The sequence below is a fragment of the Numida meleagris genome, chromosome 6 (assembly GCF_002078875.1).
Source record: "Numida meleagris isolate 19003 breed g44 Domestic line chromosome 6, NumMel1.0, whole genome shotgun sequence".
In the NCBI taxonomy this organism is placed as follows: domain Eukaryota; kingdom Metazoa; phylum Chordata; class Aves; order Galliformes; family Numididae; genus Numida; species Numida meleagris.
This window is the reverse complement of record NC_034414.1, coordinates 25,408,845-25,429,366: the sequence shown is the minus strand read 5'-3', so window position 1 is coordinate 25,429,366 and position 20,522 is coordinate 25,408,845. Positions and strand designations below refer to the sequence as shown.

Here is a 20,522-nt window from a genome sequence, read left to right as displayed (position 1 = left end):
CAAACTGATTAGAATTATTGTTGAAACTGGAGAAAATATTTTAACTTACTCTACTGTGGTACCAGCATACTTAGCACGAACTGGCATTCTGTGGCAGCCAATTTTAACTTCAAAGGTAAGCAAGTGTGATTCTGCTTTCAGTCAGTCACAGTTAATTTCTGCCTTACAGGCATCAGGGCTAAAATAACATAGGTTAACACATGTATACATATATATGCACATACTTGCTTGCACTTATACCTATTAATTGCTTTTCACGTCACAAATCTCTACCTGACGAACGTTAGCTACCCTTGTTCTGTATCCTCCTCCAGTCACTAATCGGAAGGAAGTTAGACTACTTTGCCACCTACTGCTGACTACATCATTAGTGCAAAGCAGACTTGCTTGAGCTGCCTATGCCAGGTGATGCAGTGCTAATGTTGAATCAAGCAACTGAACGAGATCCTCTACACACAAAAGCTGTAGCTATGACATGCTTTTGGTTGCAATCACCACATGCTGGGAGCTGTACAATCAGCTGAGGTAGTATAGGTCCTTCCCTGAAGAGCTTCCGCTGCAAAAAGACTTAAATAAAAGGAGTGGGAGAAAACATGGGTTGAGTGGGAAGCTCAGAGAGTAAGGAAGAATGTCAGTACATGTCTGCCAGAGAACAGGACAGACAGCATTTAATCTTTCCAAGCTCTCCTCTCTTAAGTATTTTAGGTAGCTCTGCTCCCACTTACCTTTCAGCATCTTCACTGCCACTTTCTGGAAAGAGCCATCATCTAGCTTCAGTAATGCCTCTCGAACTGACCCAAATTCTCCTGCAAAATGACCAGAGCAGGCAGTGAGGGAACAGCTTTTAGTGAGGAAAGTATGATTCACAGCAGGGTCACATCAGGGGTCACTGACAGGGAAGCTGAGTAAGCAGAAGAAATGCAGCTACCAGCTTCATTTTTCATTCTGCAACCTGAGTCAGCAGTTTTCAGCACACTCGTGCCTAGAAGAGGTAGTGCAATCAACAGACAGAGGCCACTGTGCCAGCAGTCCAGAAAGCAAAAGAAAACAAGAGGGAAAGAAAGCAATCCTCTACCAAGTGGACAATGCAGTCATAATATGGGCTGGGACCTCAGGCAGACATTTCTGGGGAAATCACATCATGAGGAACGCAGCCAAGTGAAACTCTGGTCAGAGAAGGTGCTGTAAGCAAGTGGATGGGCTGGATGGGGAAGCTCCCCATGCTGACCGTTCTCGGAGGTGACAGCTGTCAGAGCTGACAGCCCAGTAATGCTGCCAGCACTCAATCACTTGAGACACAATCAGGCCTTATCTCTCAAAATTCAGGGAATGACTTGCATGAATCATTGCTGGACAGACAAAATATACAACACCTTCTTCTGTGTGTGTGACACATCACTTCATATAAAGAAGAGTTTACCCTTGTGTTTTATCTAAGGGAGATGAGAGGAAATGCGAACAGTCAAATCTTCAAATTATTTTAGCCTGAAGCAGCTTTACACCCACAGTGTAACAGCCTCTTTGCGTTAGTTCTGGTTCTAGATTTGCTCACTCTAATTTTGTAACTGATTACCCCATCCAAAATCCGTTCCTATGAGTCTCTGGTACTGAAGAAGTAAAACTTCGCACTCCAGACGCATACCCCAACACATTATCTTTCCACTGGCTTTTCGCAGTGTCCTTCACTGCTGTATGGCATGTGCTTATTTCACAATAATCATATGCAGTGGATATCAGACCAAAGAAAAGGAGAAAGGGAAGGATCTGAGCAATTTTGTATTGCTTCTGCATTTTGGAGCTTTTCTCAGCTGCAGAGTCAGCAGAACCCAAGATAACACAGCCGTGCTCTCTTCTAACCTGTATGCTGAACAGGGGTTGGGCGAGTGGGGCTGACAATGCAGAACAGATCCTGTCAGCTAGCATCCTTCCACCAAGGACCCCACGACAGCCAATTTCCACTTCGTTACTTGTAGAGGGGACAGCCCAGAAGTGTTTGAAGGATCCCAGAAACTGGCCAAAAGCTGACATTGTTGAATTACTTGGCACCGTTCAGCCCTCTGGCCTTCGGCAGGAAGGTGATCTTCCCGATCTGAAAGAGCCTTCAGAAACACATTTGTTCTGGGAGGGATGGAGCAGAATAAAGCTCCCAGTGGGACAGGGTCAAGAGAATGCAATAAAACTAGTCTCATTAAGAAAAAGGAAGCCAAACACTTCAGTTATCTTTTGTGTATGACTCCTGACTCATGATCCTCTCTTAGTTACTTGCTTTATTGTTACACACTTACACTTATTCCCAGAGACTGCCTTCAGCTTGAGAAGAAGGAAAGTTTGATTCAACTGCTAGGACACTAGTCTGCAATTTGGGAAATCTAAATTCAAAACCCTCTTTTGCAGAGAGTTTCTGGGCCAATCTTTTAGCTAAAGTTAGGTGAACAGCATCCCAACTTTATTTTGCCCATTCTTCACGACCTGAAAAGTTGAAAGAAATGGTCGGTAAGAAGTAAGAAGAACTCCAAAGGTCCTGAATACAGACAAATGCCAGAAAAATTCAGTACCTGTTCCAGATATGCCTCTTTAAGAGCCCAAACTAATATCTGGAGCCAAACCACTTGACATGCTGGAAATATCTGAAATTGAATCAGCGTGTGTTTTGAGGCATTGGAGTGTCTGTAGGAGATCATCTGTCTCTGTACTGTTGCAGCATAGTTGCATGTGTAAACTGAAGGAATTCTATAGCACCACTTTTTTAGTAGAAAGAGCAGAACTTCTCGTTTAAGTGTATCCTCCTTTGTTTAAACCTCAGAAAAAAAATCATACCCCGGAGAATCAACAGTTCAGGAAAGCTGAACGTACACTGCAGTTCATGACTCTGTAGAGCCATAATGCCTTAGCCAATATCCCCTTAGTCATGCCAAACCTTTGAAATGTCTTATCCTAAAGGAAAGTGCCATTCAAATGCCATCTACAAATAGAAGGACAGAACACAAGCTGCTTATAATTGCTTCTCCCTACCCAGCAGTAAAGGTAACTCAAGAAGACTTTTAATGTAAAGTCTTGCTCAGGTTTTGGTTCTTACCCTTGCCTAACATCCGTCCCAAGGTGAACTGCTGCTCCTGGATAAGGACATCTTTGAGTTTTGTCTTCAGCTCATCACTGATTCCCACACTCTCCACTGGAAAAAAAAAAAAAAAAAAGAGTAAAATCAGGGATACTTAAATGTTCTGTCACAACATCAAGTCACCTGTTCTAATTCCATCTCCAGTTTGATTCCCATAATGCAAGATGGAAAAGCTGAAAAAGAGAGTTCCTTCCCACATCTTCCAGCCTCACCAAAAGCACTGAAAGGGAGAGGCTGTGATAGCACTGCCCTTAACCACACCAAGAACAACTGTAATACAGAACCAGTGTGAATAACTGCTTTGCACTAAAATATAGAATGACTGTAACTGTAATTGGCAAGTAAATGTTGTTATGCAACTAAGATGGTAACAGCAACTCTCTCCTTTCACTTTTGTCATCATCCACAAACTGACTAAATTTCATTGTAAATTATTTCCCATATTCTTGATCCAAAACCATTGGTTTCAGGGAAAACGGAGAGAACAGTACGTGCATGAACACAGTTTCTCAAGTAGAATCACTCAGGTAACCGGACTTACACGTCGCTTCAATGAGCTCTGGGCCCTCCCTGTTGAAAGACCTGGCAGCTCTGAAATGGACAGCTGGATCCCCTCTGCCAACCACACTGCCAAAGGCATGGCTAGAAAGCAGAAAAGACACACACAGCCATGATGACACAGGTTGTTCGCTTCTGAAGGGTGTGACAGACAGTGTGAGTGATTGTACTCAATCTTTTTTGTAAAATAATCAGTCAGAAAGCCACACTGGGGGAAAAAGCAAAGATGTCTCTTAAGCAGCACTAAGAGAAATTCCCTTACCCAAATCGAGTTTCCTTTCTTCTTTTTCGAAGGAGAATAAGAGCCAAGGCAACAGCTGTGACCAGAGCTGTGAGAATGCCCAATGCCACAGGAACCCAGGACGTCCCATAAGGAGGCTGTCTCTGGCCACCTAGACGATGGAGAAAACACTAGTCAGCAAACAGAAGAACGCAAATGGTAAACAGCCCATATCAGGATACATAAACGTTTTGCTTTTAAGTGGAAAAGCCATCTTGCTGAGTTTGATGTACACATCAAGTCATTGTGTGCTGGAACTTGGCATAAGCAGCTACTGAGTCAGTCTAGCTGTTGGACACAGCAAGGACAGAGCAGATATAGGCAGCTATCAGACCCTATTCTTAGTTTTGACCACCCAGAAAGTAAAAGGCACTGCTCCAGATTAAACTACTTTATGTGACATCATGTTCTGCAGTCTCAGGACAAAAAGATTACTTTAAAAGGGGATTTTACATACAATTTTCACTTTGTCCTGTTGGAGGCAGCCAGCAGAGCCTTGACCAGGCTACACAGTGCTGCTCAAATGCCAACCAGATAACATTTTGAGAGACAATAGCTCTTCATGGCAATCTGATAGAGACTATTTACACTTCCCCTCCCACAAACAGAGCCTTGGTATTGGCTGTTAACCTCTCAGTGTTGTTTGCTCGTTTTTATTTTGCAATACCTTTCCAACAAAGAGAAGTAGGTTTTTAAAAGTGCCCTGCAAGTCAAGAAAGAAGTCAACGAGCACGCAGGTTACAAGTCTTGTCTAATATCTGCTTTCAGATTAGGTGTGTTTTTGACTACGAACCACTCCACAGAAGAAATGGACATGCTGCCAGTCTGAGTAAGCTACAAGGGAAGGAAGAAACTGCAGCAATATGGCTATGAAGAGAAGAATATGATCTATGCTTGGCAAACAACAGATAAGTTAATCCAATTCCCTGAGAGATTTCTTCTCCAAATCAAATTGCTGATGACTAAATGCCAATTTGAATAGATTTATTAAAATCTAGTATAGCTCTCGTATCTCCAATTTGTTTAAGAACAAATAAGTACAGGTAGCAGATCCCTAAGCACTTTTCATCTTCATGCTCCCTTCCTCACCTTCAGCTGTCGACTGTGCTTTACCAGAAGCTAAGGATGAGTCATTTCTGATGGTATAAATAATCCCATTGTGGTATATATCATGAGAATATAAGTAAACCTGTCCTTAAAATAGACGTTAGGATAATGGACTGAGATTTGGATTAACCTCTGCACAGATGCGTGAAAAGAAGTGAGGTATTCCAACAGGCAGAGTCCAAGCAGGCAAAGGGCTTCTGCAGTTTGTTTACTGGCTGCATTGTCAAGCCTTACCATCCACGTTTTCAAGTAAGCATTGTTAGTCTATAAAACAGGCAAGGCTTAAGGAAACAGAGCTCTGGAGAATTCTCTTACAAAAAATTATCAGAGCTCTAGCACCTATCCATCAGCATCTTATCTTCCTTCAGTGACTCTCATTCTCTTCCCACACAGAGAGTTTTACAGGCTCTCATTTTTAGGATACCTTTTGACCTGGCCTTCAAGGCTGCTAATGACAAGGGAGGGGGATCTGAAACAGAAGTGCAACTAAAATACAACGCAAGCTAACTCTGACCCTCTCCACAATTCCCAAGCCAATCACTTGGGGTGTTGCCATCAAACAATCAGGAGAGAAACAGGGAACAACGCTGATATAAAAGGTCCTTTCTGATAGCTAACAATAAGGTTTCCTTGGCCCACAGTGAGACAAGCCTCTCTCAGTCTATTTATCTACTCTGTCTGCTCTGGCCTGGTAGAGAGCAGGGATTTAGGTCACTTCAAGGGAGGGGTTCCTCCAAAAGGAGGACAGATGAAAACAAAACAAATCAAAGTGATTCTCCTTGTTTCTAAACTGCTAGGAGTCAGGAGCCCATCCCAGTTTACAGCAAACATGTCAGAAACAGAAATGAATGTTGAAATTCACCGCTTCTCCTGCTCTGCCCCAGATCTTGGCTTCCCTCTCTTGCCACTGAGCTAAGGAGGATGGCTGCAGCCCAAGAATGAGTTGCCTCTCCCTCCCCAGCTCTGTCGCTTTCCCACCTCTTGCTCTCCCCTCTTCTGACCAGCATATGCCTTAAGACTGCACAAGGCAGACAGAAGACAGTGTTACTGGATGAGCTTAAATGAGGATTTAGGATCCCTTTGATGATGAAAGAAGTCTTTTTATTTCTGTAGGAGGCCTTCTATTGCAAAGGTGTGGAAAAACAATCCAAAAGACCTCTCCTGCCTGAAATCATGAAGATTACAGATAGAAAAAAAACACTATTAGACTATTCCTTTCCTCTCTCTGCATTGAAAGAGAGAGGTTTACACTGAGGATGCTTCTGAACACACTAAAACGCTCTTTGTTAATGGTGCACAAGATCTCTGCATAGGCAGGGTGGAGCTCCTACTAGCTTGCTGTGATGACAAATATGCCTTAAAGTTTATACAAGCTTAGTCATCCCTGCTGCCGCACTGGGAGCTGGTCAGAAACCACTCCTGGCATTTCTCACTGAAAGCAACCCGTGCCAGCTTGCTATTTTAGGAAGGGAAGCAACTTATATTTTCTACCAGGCCTGAAACAAAACTGCAGTATTTCTGCAGCTCTGCTGCTTAGGGCCTATCAGCTTTTCCACAGTGAACCTTTATTTCCAGGCCGTTATGAATGTGAACAAATACACATGCTTTCAGATAGCACTTGGCCAAAGCATGCAGTGTTCCCCAATGCTTTTTTGAAGTGGTTTGTAAATAAAAACAAGCAAACGTTTTGTGTTTTTGGGATTATTCCATTCTAGCTCCCTGTAATATGCAAATCCTACATCCTCTGGAGGATGGAAAGCTTGATACAAGCCATGCAAGCCAGCAGTGCGTGCTTGCAGCCCAGAAGACCAACTGTATCCTGGGCTGCATCAAAAGCGGGGTGGCCAGCAGGGAGAGGGAGGTGATTGTCCTCATGTACTCTGTCCTTGTAAGACCCCATCTGGAGTACTGTGTCCAGGCCTGGGGCCTCTGGTACAGGAAGGACGTGGAGGTGTTGGAGCAGATCCAGAGGAGGGCCATGAAGATGATCGAAGGGCTGGAGTACTGGAGTACCTCTTTCTATGGAGAAAGGCTAAAGGCATTGGGCTTGTTCAGCTTAGAGAAGAGAAGGCTCTGGGGAGACTTCACTGAGGCCTTCCAGTGCTTGAAGAGAGCTTACAAGCAGGAGGGGGACTGACTTTTTACACAGTCTGATAGTGATAGGACAAGAGGGAATGGCTTTAAAGTGAAAGAGGGGAGAGTTAGATTAGATGTTAAGAGGAAATTTTTTACTCAGGTGGTGAGGCGCTGGCAGAGGCTGCTCAGAGAGTTTGTGGATGCCCCATCCCTGGAGGTGTTCAAGATGAAGGTTGGATGGGTCCCTGGGCAGCGTCATCTGGTGCCTTACATAGTGGGTGGCAATCCTGCCTATGGCAGGGAGGTTGGAACTGGATGATCTTTAATGTCCCTTTCAACCCAAGGCTAAGAGTTCTACTTTAAATAATTTGGGGTCTTTGATTCCACAGTGAATGTGCTCACACAAACCATCACTACAGCCTTCATCACAAGAACTGAGTTGCCAAGGGGCCTTTCTGAGACACCTGCATGTTAGAGCCAGCATCAATACACTGCTGCAGGTAGGGCTGCAGTTCTCCCCTTGCTGCTCTGTCCTGTTTCCCCAGCTCCTGGGAGCCCCCTCCAGGCCCCTCTCCCATTCCTCAGCCCAGAAGGATCCATGTCCATGTGACTGACCAAAACAGACACATGGCCTGGGAAGAAAGGAGCAAGTGGGTCAGCACCAGGGATTACAGATGTCAGTCTTGGTCTGTTCCCAGCTCCTGTTGCAGGACAAAATCCATTTCCTCATACACCACCCTGACCTTCTCCATATCCCAGCTCCTATTTCCCATTTACTGTGAAATGCAAGTGACAAGCAAACCAGCACTGATGACCCAACCTACCCTTTACCTCTGGGAACGTGATCTGCATACACACGCTCTTTGCCCCCAACACACTGTTCCACAGAGTCCAACACATACAGCACAGCTGCTGTACCATGACCTTCCCCTCCTACCAGTAGCTCAGCCCTTCCATGGAGAGTGCCGTGCTGCCTTCATATAAACACATTCAGTAAAATCATCACAAAAAACTATGCAGATATGGTTTAAATCAGGCTCAACTTTAGTAAGTCAGGAATGGTCTTAAATTAAATCAACAAGAACCTACATTAGAGAAGTTCTTGCACATTTACTCTGGTAAATGCAAACCTAAATGAGGGATTTCAAACCTCCAAATGCACCTTTTCTATTGCTTACTTCTCTCCCCTGTGTGAAGGAGTGGCAGCGGACACTCACCCATGACCTCCTGGGCTTCCAGCAGGAAGAGGTCACTCCATGGTCCGCACCCAGCCGAGTTCAGCACACACACCCTGATGATTAGGTCTTTGAGAGGGTTCCACGTTGTGAGATTTGCTTTTGTGTCCTGCACGATCATCTCCCCCTGAAAGCAAATGGCAACAAGCTGTAAGATGTCTGAAAAGGGAGCTAAAATCCCTATGACAAACCATTACTGTGTACTTCCTTGGTGCTACAAGGGCCAGGAGCTGAGTCTCCTGCTCTAGTCTCAGTTTCACCACTGACTTGGGGTGTCACCTTGGGTTTCTCTTCTCAAAAATCACTAACAGTTTCCCAGGGTGCACGGAAGATAGAAAGTTCAATGATTTCCTTCTTTGAGATCCTTCTATGAAAGTTCCCATAGAATTTTTTTTCTTGTTAAAAGACACAATTGCTTCATCTGTTTTAGACACAAAGATGAACTAACACACTGCAAGGTATCTGACAATTTCAATCCGAAGGAGGAATCTTGTGTGCTTTAACTTACTGACCAAATCCCAAATTGCTTCTGAATTTCATGGCCAGTTTTCACTTAGGAAGATGAAACCTACATATTTGTAGCAGTTTTGGGGACCTTCTTACACATCATTTGCAGTAAAGCCATGTGAAGTTTCCACTGCTGACACAATGTGAATTCAATGGGAATTCACAATATTATCTTTCAGAAAGTCAGTAACACTGGCCTAGTATGAAATGGGTCATGAAAGAAAGGAAATAAGTTTCTCTTGCTGCTTGTTATTACAAGCTTGTTCATCATTAATAGGTGCTGGTGAATGCATATTAAGGAGCGAGAAACCATAAGAAATGCTGTGAACTTCAAAGGCAGATACCTGGGGAAGGTCAACATTGAGAATCAAATGAAAGGCCTTCTACCCTGACAGGGTCCTTTCAACTCCCCACATACTGTAAATTAATCTGCAACCTTCTTTTTGTCATTTACTATGTAACTCCTCCATTTGTTAAGCACACCCTGCTACTAGGATTTGAAAAACCAAGTCCTGTCACAAGAGAGAGATCCTGCACTCTGAGCTGCTTTTGGGACAGAACTGGAAAGGGGCAGGGATGAACCAAATCCCTCTCTGCTGTCCTTGTTGCACAAGGAACAGCAGGGAACTCGTCTATCTACACATGAGCATTCATGCAAAGGAATTTTGCATTAACTGGGTCCAAATATTGAGGCAGTATCATGAATTGCTGCAAATCAGAATGGACACATTTACACAAGAGCGATGTCAGCAATCTAACCCCTGGTCTGGATAAAAGATGAGGGACCCTCATGCCCAGAAATGTAATCTGACCGTTCTCTGACTCTGTGTGCAACGACTCAGCTCCCCCTCGATCTGTTACCTGAGTCACGTTATCCTGAATCCACTCCAGCCTGTATCCCAGGACATTTTCTTTCAGCACATCTGGAGCCACGCCTTCCCACTCCAAAACCAAACCAGGATCCGTTTGGATCACATGGATATTTTGTGGGGTGCTGCTTGGAGCTGAAGGCAGAGGATGGAACACAATCACTGTGCAGGAAAATCAGGCCCTGTCCATACTAAAAGTCACTGAAAAGACAGACTGACCCCCTTTCCTGAGATCAGCCAGAAGAGACAGCATGAGGGGAGAAACCAATCCTGCAAACCACCAACCACTATGTTGGTTTCAAGTGGAGAAGATAAGATCAGTCAACATCCCAAGGACGTCAGGGAGCATGCAGGAGCGCTGTGGCTGGATCAGTTTGTTTCTCATGCATCATAGCTGTTAGCCACATTGGAATATGTATTAACATTTTATGTTAGGAGGCCCTCAGAGCTGACAAGCAATCTGACAGCATAACCCCTCTTGTGTTTAGGAACTTGCAAGGAGTTCGATGAAGTTCATCCCCATCTCTTTTTCAGCTTCAGAACCACCTTGAGAACTCGTTGCTATTTGCTTACCAAGCTCCAGTGTCTGGAAGTAAACCCTCTCTGTGAAAGGGGAGCTGCCCATCTCATTGCTGCACTGCACGCGAACGCTGTAGTTGGTGGAGTGCTTCAGGCCCTGCACGCCGTAGGCAAAAGGGGGCACTGGGGCGACTTCGGTGGAGACCTCCTGGCCGTCTGGGGACTCGGCAACCTGAGCCAAGCATGAAACAAAGCAGTGTTTTACTATGTGAAAAACAGGTCCATAGAGGCATAGATAAGGTATCAGTTGTGGAAAGGGAGTTGTCAAATAAGAACCATGAGCAATGCTTTATTTGCTTAAGTGACATCACACCCTTATCTTTGGCAACACAGTGACTTTCCACCAGGTGAAAATTTGGTTCCACATTTAAAAACATTTCTGTACCTATGCTAAAAATTCTACACTTGATTATCATTTCCTCTAAAGAAAATGGAGTGTGCCTGTTGCTTGGAGTGCTAGCATCTTGCTTCTGAGGCTTTGGGCAATGAGCAGGGTTAGATCAACTTCCCCGTAGCCCCATACCACCTCTAACTCAGCTTCTTTTTCGGACGCTCACGGACTTTCCATCTGGCAGCGGATTAAAGGCCTGGCAGACACCAGTGGCTTGGTTCAGCTGAACTGTTTCAAACCAAATTGAAAATAAACTTCTTATCACTCCTGCAATCCTCCTTTTCCCCCGCCTTCTCCCTTGAGATCTCAACTCCTACGCAACAGGGATGTTAATTCCAATCTGACAGTGCTGTGTGCTTTTAATGCACAGGCAGCTTCAATGTTCCCACTTGCTTTGTACTGACAATAGCAGAGATCTCTGTGTAGCGCCCAGGCTCAGCCCATCTCTCTTCTCAAGCACATACGAAGTAGCAGAGCTAGAAGTAAAGGCAAGTCGTATGACAAAAGTGAGACACTTGTGCGGACTTTGCATTCTCTGAGACTGTAGCAACCTTCCTCCCTGCTCAATCCCACACATACTTTCAGCCCACTAATTTATCTGGCTGAGAAAAAGAACAGTTCTCAAGTTTCCTTAATAGAAAAGCATATTGTTGTCATTATCAGTGTACTCCAAAGCAGGGAGAAAACAATCAGACTTTTGTACAAAAGCCCCCTGTGCTGATGGCGCATCTCTGCCCATTACTCTGAAGAGGAGGGGGTCTAACACCTGCCCCCTTTATTCCCTGGAGCTCGGCTCGTGTTAACAGTGTGTGAACATGGTGATATCCTGCCCCATCCCTGGCAGAAGTGATCTGCCCACCCTAGCAGGGGGCATGCGGGACACACGCTGCTAGGCCACAACGCCAGAGCAGAGGGCTGAGTGCCCCTCCTCCTCCCGCACGGCCCCAGCAGAGGACAATCGCTCCCTCACTGCGAGCCAGGAGCGTGCGCGTTCTCACATGGGAATGTGGGTCACTGGCTCTCACAAAACCAGAGCCCTGGGAGCCGGAGGGAAGACGAACCGTTGCATTCCTGCTGCCGAAGCCGACAAGAGCAAAGGCAGCTTTCTGCCGACAGAGATGACTGCTGGGTTAACCTGCTCCTAGATCCAGATGCAGCAACTTTGTCCTCAAAACACAAAAAGTCTGCGAGGCTAAGAGGAGGGCGAGAGACTGCTGAGCGGGCAGAACCCAAGCCGCTCTGTTTGGCCTCTTTTCCTCATGTCCTCGTTCCCTCACTCCCTGCCAAAAGTGCAAGAGGAACTCAAACCCCAGAGAGATTAGCATTGCTGAAGCCAATGAGCAAGCAACCCAGAGAGAATGGGCTGCTTCAACTGGAGCTCGCTCGGCTTTGTGAAGCAGGAAGAAAGCAATTTTCAGCTGCGAACGAGAACAGAAGCAGCAACAAAAAACATAAGAGCAGGGCCAGCTATATTCAGGCATTCTTTCTGCCAGGGAGCTAAATCTGGATGACAGTTTCTTTTACTTGTGATCAGGAATAAACATCAGAGCATGAAACCTCTGGTTTCCTCCCTGCCTTCCAAATAAAAGAGCTCTACAAGGAAATTAGCCAGGCTGCTTCCAGCATACCTTGTGCTTGTAATCCTTACTCCTCTGCATAGTTGGCAACACACCACAAACATTCCTCTGCAGCTCCTATTAGCACTGTAATCAGGTGGGGAATGCAAAGGGGCTCCCCATCCACACCCACAGATGAGCCCAGAGGGAGCGTGCCCAGCTGCGCTGTTTGCTCCAGGAATTGCCATTTCTCCTGGACGCTGGCTGCTGTTTGATCTATCTTACAGTAAATGCGTACACTGGAAACTAACTCTGCCTGAAGTTGGACCATTGTTTCCAGGAATTTAAAGACAGGATCCCCCTTTTCAGAGATCTTGAGTGCTGAGCACCAGCTGGAGCTCAAGGATGCTTTGACAGCAGAAAACCAAACAAGATTTAGAGGCAGGGCTTAAAATTACTTTAAACCATTCTATGGTTCTATGAAAACATACAAACGTGCTTGACCTCGTATGAAAAAGCCCAACTTGTCACCTTCCACTATCACCCCCACTTCTCCTGTACCACCCTATGCCCCACAAACTCCTCAGGGCAGTGGCCCCGGCAAGTCTCATTCTTCATGCAGAAAACCCAGAGCGTATTGTTGTCATTAGAGGGGACAACTGGAGCTGCCAACGGGACAGCTCGTACCTGAAGAGTGCAAGAATGGAGGGGAGCACGGCCATCAAACCCCGGCACCCAGACCACACTGGCATTGTTGCTGGTGACCTGGCTCACGGTCACGTTGCGGGGCGGCAGAGGCATGGCTGGAAAGGAAACAAAGAGACTTTTCAGCATCTACAGAGCCGAGCAGGTATTCACATGGAAATGCACAGAGCCTTGAGGCTAGAAATTATGCAATGAAATTGCAGACAGAAATGGTACAATATCACATCTTCAGAGTGTTCCTGACTGTGGTGAATGAAACGATTACCTTAACATTGAACAAGCTATCCATATCCATTCTTTACAAGTGCAGCACGCTTGCTGGATGCACGCTGGCAGCTACTCTTTGGTAGCAGCGCAGGGGGTGATGCTCTCACCTGCACTGTTCAGCCCTCTTCCCTGCCCCCTCCATTGCAAAATGTGACGCAGCCCTGTCTGTGGGCCTGCACTGTGAACAAACCAGGGCTTTAAAATCCCTCTCCCAGTTTAGTCTGGCCCCAAAGCAGCTCTGCCAGCACCAGCTGGAGGGGTGCGCTGTACAACCATACTCCAGTTCCCCACAGCTGGGCGGCAGCAGCACCTGGAACAGAGCCTGGGTGGGAACCTTGCTCCTTCAGCTCTGGGGTTAATAAACTCTAAGGCATTCTGTTTTACAGAGGCAATTTGAGGCAAACAGAGTGCTATTACGTGGCTGATGCCACACTACAAATTAATGGCAGAGCCAGAAACAGAAATCAGGATTCCCAGACAGGCATTTAATCAGGCATTCGTGCTTCCTACATCACAGAGCAGCACTGCAGCATCGCTTCTACACTCACTCTGACCAAATACCTCCGTCACCGCAGGGGCCTCCAGGCTCTCCTCCTGACATGCTCCTCCCAACTCTTTTTCTCTCTTGCACTTCTGCTTTAATTTAGACGTCTCGCTCCTGAAAAATGACCAGCTTCACAGACACCAATCTCTCCCTAACCTTACGCTCCTCTCAAAATCATATGCTGCTACACTGAATAATTTGTTTTCTATTGTATCTCAACAGATACAGAAGTTCTCTTTCAAAAATCTAAGGTCCTCAGGACAAGGTTCAACCTAAAGACCATATTTTCCACCTCTCCTGGGCTGTGTTCAGTGAAAAGAAGCAGTGGAGAATCACAAATCAGGAGCCTTTCATCTGCAATCCCCACTCTGCCAGAGAGCTCCTCATCTCACTGTGCTGCCACCAGCATCACTATGGGGCCACCACACAGGACAGCAGACCTGGAGAGGATGAGGCAGGGAACAGACAGTGCCACAGATTAACCCTATAAAGCCTTCATTGTCCCGTAACTTGTTATCAGGAGAGGGGGCTGCCACCCAGATGGAACAGTGCACGTGTGTGCACACGCACATATGCATGGGGGGGCAGAGCACAGGGCTGGGATAGAAGACGGGCAATGAGCTCCCTGTGAGATACCTTAGACTTCCGAGTGTCTTAGTTTCTTTTCCCTTTGATCTTGGTATTCAAGTTCATTAGGAGAAAAAAGGCTGTCCTTTTGCTTGCTTGGGTATCACCAAAACATTGCCCTCAAGTCTTTCACAAACACAGAGCCTCAGGGGAGACCTTATCACTCTCTACAACTGCCTGAAAGGAGGCTGTGGCGAGGTGGTGGTCAGCCTCTCCCCCCAGGTAACAGCAACAGGACAAGGCAACAGCCTTAAGTTGTGCTAGGGGAAGTTCAGGTTGGATGTTAGGAAACATTTCTTCTCAGAAGAAGCGGTGAGGCACCAAAATGGGCCTCCCAGGGAGGTGACGGAGTCACCATCCCTGGAGGTGCTCAAGAAACGTGTGGATGTGGCACTGTGGGAGATGGTTAGTAGGCATGCTGGGGATGGGCTGACGGCTGGACTGAATGATCCTAGAGGTCTTTTCCAACCTTAATGATTCTATGACTCTATGATGATTTCGGGGTTCAGCAGTGCTATTTTCAATCCCAGACTGTGGGTCTGAAGGAGGAATGAGCTATATTACCAGTGACAACTATCAGCTGCTAACACACATACACTGTGTAGCTGAAGAGGGTCAGCTTGCTCACACCTTCCCCTAATTCTGCAGCATGCAGGAGAGACAGATGCACTTCCCCATCACATGCTGAAAAAAAACTGAAAAAAAACTGAAAAAAAAAGTCGTACTGTGAAACACATGATACGACCCTAAAAGTCCTAGCTGCACACATGAGAGCAAAGGCAGCCTGAAAACAGCAGCTTAAGCATTAAGATTACGTGTTACACTTCCCCTGTGTTTGCAGCACCTGAAACAATGGGGCTTTGTGCACTGCTGAGGACTGTGGGCTACAATAACAGTAATTTTCTGCTTGGAGTACACCAGCACATTGTGGGCACTACGGAGAATAGATAATGAACAACAACAGTAGCAGAGAGGAAGAAATGTTAGCAGTTTGTTAATGCCCTAACAAAAATATTTGCCTCTGGAAACACAGAAGAAACAAATGGTTTAATAAATTGTAGAAAGACTTCAGAGTCCTCATTAGCAGATGGAGCTGTGAAAAAGAGGAAGACCCTGACCATACACGTACAGACAACTGCTCCCAGGAATAGTATCTTGCAGGTTCACATGTTTATAGGATCAAGGACTAAATGAACATTATCTGGGTCAATTCCTTTTCCTGCTGATGCCCTTGTTGGGAAGCTCTGCTTGAATTCTGACAGCGTTTGTTCCACATCTTTCAATTGTTGCTCTTTAGAAGCACCTCACCCCTTCCCTAAGTTTATAACTTCTCTTTTAGATAGATCTTTGAGGTATTGCAGTTAGAACTATGAAACTACAGCTCCAGACTTGACATTTAAAACCTGTTTGTGTCTCTTCAGAAGACGTCACATTCTGGCATATTGTCTGCCAAACCACTGAAACTCACTTTGCTCAGCTCTGAAGTGTGCGCACAGGTATATGAAGGTGTAAGTCCTTCACAAATAAGTTGTGTTGGTTCATGATGTGATGGTTGACCCTGAAGCATTTGAAGCACTTCTTGCTTTATCCCATCATCTTATCTATGGTTAAACAAGTGTTAACATTTAAAAAAAAAAAAAAAGATAAAAAAAGAAAAAAGCTTGTTTATGTCAAACGTTATCTCCAATTATGGCATTATGCAATTTTTAAAGCTTAATAGCTCTGTGAACTAAACTCTATCCCAGGATAAAAATATCCTTAGAAGATATATTCCTCAATAACTAATTCCCCTGCGCAGACAAGCCTTTAAGGCAACAACTCCAAAGGTTTTTAAATTAAGTTGTAAATCTTCCTAGTGCAGCACACTGCATTCTTGGCATAGCAGTAACCACAATGTTTGTCCCGAAGAAAAACACACTGTAGGAATGGCAGATCTACATCTGGATTTTGAGCTACACTTCAATGCACGCTCCCTGCTACAATTGTGAGTCTGATACAGACATAAGCGGTTGCTGTTACTCAGGCTGAGCAATAAGCTATTTCTTGGAACAAATGATTTTTGTGACATGTCTATCCTGGAACTGATAATCAAGTGATTTAATGTGCATTAAAGCACGACAAAAAATTCAAATGCAGAAGCATTCCAACATGAAGAGGAGGGAAAGAGCTGACTGCTCCGCTTAATCCTGTTTTAGTCACCCAGATGCATGGAGATTTGCCATCAGCTTAGGGACTCTGAATGGCAGCTGCCCATGGAAAGGGCACAGAATTGTTTTGATTTAGTTTCTAAAGGGTGAAGAACATCAAAGTAAAATCCATAAAACCAATGCGGATGAGTAGGCTTTATTGGCCACTGGTGATTGCCTTCCATGTCTTTTTTCAACATCTAATGTGATGCCAACTGAAGCAAGCAGAAGTAATGGCCTCTTTAGCACTAAGAATACCCATCTATCTCCAGGCAGCAAAGGCTTCCCCAGAGATGGTTTAGATGATATCCAGCCACATCTCTCACAAACAATCTGATGGCTCCGACCCCCTCCTTTTCAAGCAGAAAGTGCTATTTGACATCCCATTTCCATTCCTGAATCAGATGTCCTTTATTTCCAACAGCCTGGGACAGGGCCCTGCGCAGCAAGAGCCCTGCCAGCAGAGCACAAAGCATCCTTTTGGCTGCTGAGAGCTGTAGACAGCAGCTCACTGCCAGCTCCAAGGCAGGCCCTCACGTTAAGGAGCCCTTCCTCCACTCCCCACAGTGCAAACCCGCCTCCCGTCCCCATCCTCTCACCTTTAATCTGAACAGTGGCTGTCCGAGACGAAGACAAACCCTTTACGTTGTGAGCTTCGCAGGAGAACACTGTGCTTTGATTAATACCTGGAAATCAGCCAAGAAAAGGAAAGAAAACATAAACAGCTATATAATCCAATCTTCAGCAGAATTTCAGTGGTGTGATATCCAGCTTGTGCTGTACAGGCAGTTGGAGGGCTGAGCTGGGTGCCAATGAAAAGCACGTGGATTTCAATGTAATTAACGTGCTAACCACGTTTTTAATGGAGAGAGTGTGGCAATGTAGAAGAGCCTCCCTCGGAGCTTCCAAAAGCACTGCAAAAGAAGGATGAACCTGGCAGAACAGCAGGTCACAGCACTCAATCAGAAGATGTCCCTTTCTCACATGCCGCTTCCTTGGAGCAAGGATCATGCTGAAGCACGTGTCTGCACAGCCATCAGCACTCCAGGCCTCAGCCTGACACCTGAGCTCCTCTACAACCTGCACAGCCACCACTAGGCTGGCTTCCAGCCAGATGTGTGGGCTTCCAGCTAATGCCCACCTGCCCCTCGCCTTGCATCCAACTTTGGAAGACATGCAAAGGAAATGAAAGCAAAATGCTGCTGTATCAGCATGGAGGCACTTTGCAGGAGTGACTCAGTAAACGGGATGGTTATGCACCCTCTCTTCTGTGAGCACCTATCCATCCCACAAGGCCTGAACATGGCATCATACTGATATCCAACTGCTCCAAGATGCATATGGGTATTGTTAATTGAGCATGACTGGGACACATTTGCAAAGCTGCCTAGAGAATCGTGACCAAACAGCACTTTTTTTCATTCTGTTTGGCCCTCAACTGCCTAATAGGGCTCTATCTGAGAAAGATTAAGCGCTGGCACACTATGGGCGTGCAGTTCAGAGGGGAAAAGGTCTCTCAGAACCACATGGTACAGCCTGCACAATGTCTGTCTTTACCCAGTGATTCATATTCCAAGAGCTTGAGACTGACAGCACTGCAAAGATGATGTAGTAGAGGAGAGGAGGGACTGCCACAACATAAAAGAACAATACATTTTAGATCCTTCCGCTCACCCATCAGCCAGAGGAAAAGGCTGCCAGCACGCAGCAGAGCGGAGGAGCACCTGACACGTGAGGCACTTCCCAAAGATGGGATCAAACACAGGAAAATGCAAAGAGCACCACAAACCACGACCCCCTTGCTCTCCAACACCACTGCCAGCACTCCTTTCCCAACACAACAGTCCTTTTACCACACTGCTTGACAAATCTTCTAAAGGTTTGCTTTCTGGACACTACTTAATCATTGTTTTCTCCATGATTTGACATTTTCTTTAGCTAACAATGCGTGACCAACCATTTTTTGACATGCCTCAGCAAAGACAAGATCTCCCCAAGGAAAATCCCAACGAGTCCTGTACAGTTAAAATTCTAAGTAATTCAGAAGTGAGTTTGCAGGTGAGAAAACTATCGATTTTGTTTTTTCCCTTATGATTAAATAAAAAAGATAAAATGCCAGCACCTGGCCTTTCAGCTCCACCACTGCCCTGCAATGTCAAAAGTTTAGTGAGGCACCACAAAGTGAGGTCAGGAGAAGAAAGGAGACTTTTTAAAAATCATTTTTCCCCTTTCAATTATCAGTCTTTTCAGTTTTCATTTCAACCAGCAGATCATATCACAAGGGAGCAGTTTTCATTTCCAACTTGGAACGGCATCCAGTGACTACGTAAAAGAGGGAGCAGATGATAAAACCATCGCAAATCACAAACCAAGTTTTGATTTACATACAAATTAGGTTTAAAGGGAAAGCTTAATAGGATTGGATAGCTTGAAGGATGGCCAGAGATTTAGAGAAACAAACTCCCCCTGGGTGTTAACTCTATTAACGCTGAGGAAGAGGCCCCAGAGATGAATCTGAGTCATAAAACCTAGCTAGTTCAAGTTTGACTGGGGTTGCCAACAATAATAGTAGCACAGAAATGCATCACAAAGCTGTTGGACAAGTAACTAGAATTAAGTTACCTGTAGGAGGTTAATGACAAGAATAGCTACTGGTAGATATACACCACCCTATCCTGAAAGCAGGCTGAGGAGAGCCTGAAATACTACCAGCTCCTGGTGGGAAGGCAGTGTTACCACCACGCGCTACCCCCTGCTCCAGAGCAAACCTTGGTCTCCAAGGATGTCAACCAACCCATTTCAGCACCAATGCAAACAACCCGAAAGTGCCAAACTACATGAAGAGGTCAGGTTTTAATGACAAGAGCATCCAGCATGGCTGCAAGACCAGAGCAAGGGGGAGAGGGGAAAGCAGTGCGTGACATGGCTGTACATGGAAAGAGGAGGTGGAGTCTGTTACATGTGAATGCTTTTGGGTTTCTAAGCCAAACAGAGTCATTTCATAAAGCCATGAACACCCTCCACGTAGGTGGAACAACAAAAGAGGCACCCAATGCATCACCTCTCCAGTAGCATCTTCATCACAGTGCTAGCTCCACCCAAGCTCTGAGGAGCCTGTGCACCAGCAGAAAATACAGCCATCATCCTTCAAGATGATATGGCTTCATGTGTTGTGATCATGATCTCTCAGCCCTCATATGCAGTCAAAGACCATTCCCACACTGTGTCGCTATTCAGCGTCACTTAGGCATATATGGAAGAGAGTTCTCCTCTCCCTTTCCACACCTTTGATGCTCAGTGACCCTCTGCATTGGCAGCAGCCTTACCTGACACGTTTAGGATGGAGGGGGAGATGTCTGGAAGCCCCACTCTAGAGTCTCCCATCCACCAGACAATTGTCACTGGTTCAGGGGGACCAACAGCAGCACAGGCCATATGAAATGGGGCATTAGGGGACACGGAAACATCCTCAGGTTCCACAGTAAAGTAGGGCACACCTAGAAAAGCAACAGACAAGTGATAGCAACTTGAGAGGCTTCTTCCATCTCTGTTTTTCACCACTAATACCAGCACCCAAGGCTGGCCACCCATCTACCCTGCCCCTGTACCTAATCTGACCCTGCCCGAGCCCTCCACAAGATATGCCAGATCATATCAGGACATGAATGACCATATATTCCCACTAAAAGTCAGTGAAAAAAGAGTGCTTTCTTCCCAGAATGCCTTTGAAAACCTCTATTTCACCAAGCCTCCTTCAAAACTCTCCTATAAAGTAGCTTTTAACAGCAGTATCTGCTCAATTTTTCAGTTGGAGATATTGCAGCTTAAAGAGGCAACAGTCCATATCCGCAGCCACACCTAACACCATTTTTTAAAACATCTAACCCAGCTGCAGATACTTCTTGCCATGCATTAAA

General features: G+C 45.6%; 1 protein-coding gene across 3 annotated transcripts in view; it reads right to left on the bottom strand.

Annotated features, from left to right (window-relative positions):
• The window catches only part of TYRO3 (TYRO3 protein tyrosine kinase), a 39,606-nt gene that overhangs the window by 9,933 nt on the left and 9,151 nt on the right, over positions 1 to 20,522 (bottom strand). For all 3 annotated transcript variants that reach the window (XM_021401980.1, XM_021401981.1, XM_021401982.1), the window contains 10 exons: positions 19,932 to 20,102; positions 17,205 to 17,291; positions 12,964 to 13,079; positions 10,324 to 10,501; positions 9,743 to 9,885; positions 8,357 to 8,501; positions 3,939 to 4,068; positions 3,660 to 3,760; positions 3,077 to 3,172; positions 726 to 806 (listed from right to left, as the gene is read on the bottom strand). In XM_021401980.1, the coding sequence (XP_021257655.1) occupies positions 726 to 806; positions 3,077 to 3,172; positions 3,660 to 3,760; positions 3,939 to 4,068; positions 8,357 to 8,501; positions 9,743 to 9,885; positions 10,324 to 10,501; positions 12,964 to 13,079; positions 17,205 to 17,291; positions 19,932 to 20,102 (1,248 nt within the window). The remainder of the gene's footprint in view (positions 1 to 725; positions 807 to 3,076; positions 3,173 to 3,659; positions 3,761 to 3,938; positions 4,069 to 8,356; positions 8,502 to 9,742; positions 9,886 to 10,323; positions 10,502 to 12,963; positions 13,080 to 17,204; positions 17,292 to 19,931; positions 20,103 to 20,522) is intronic.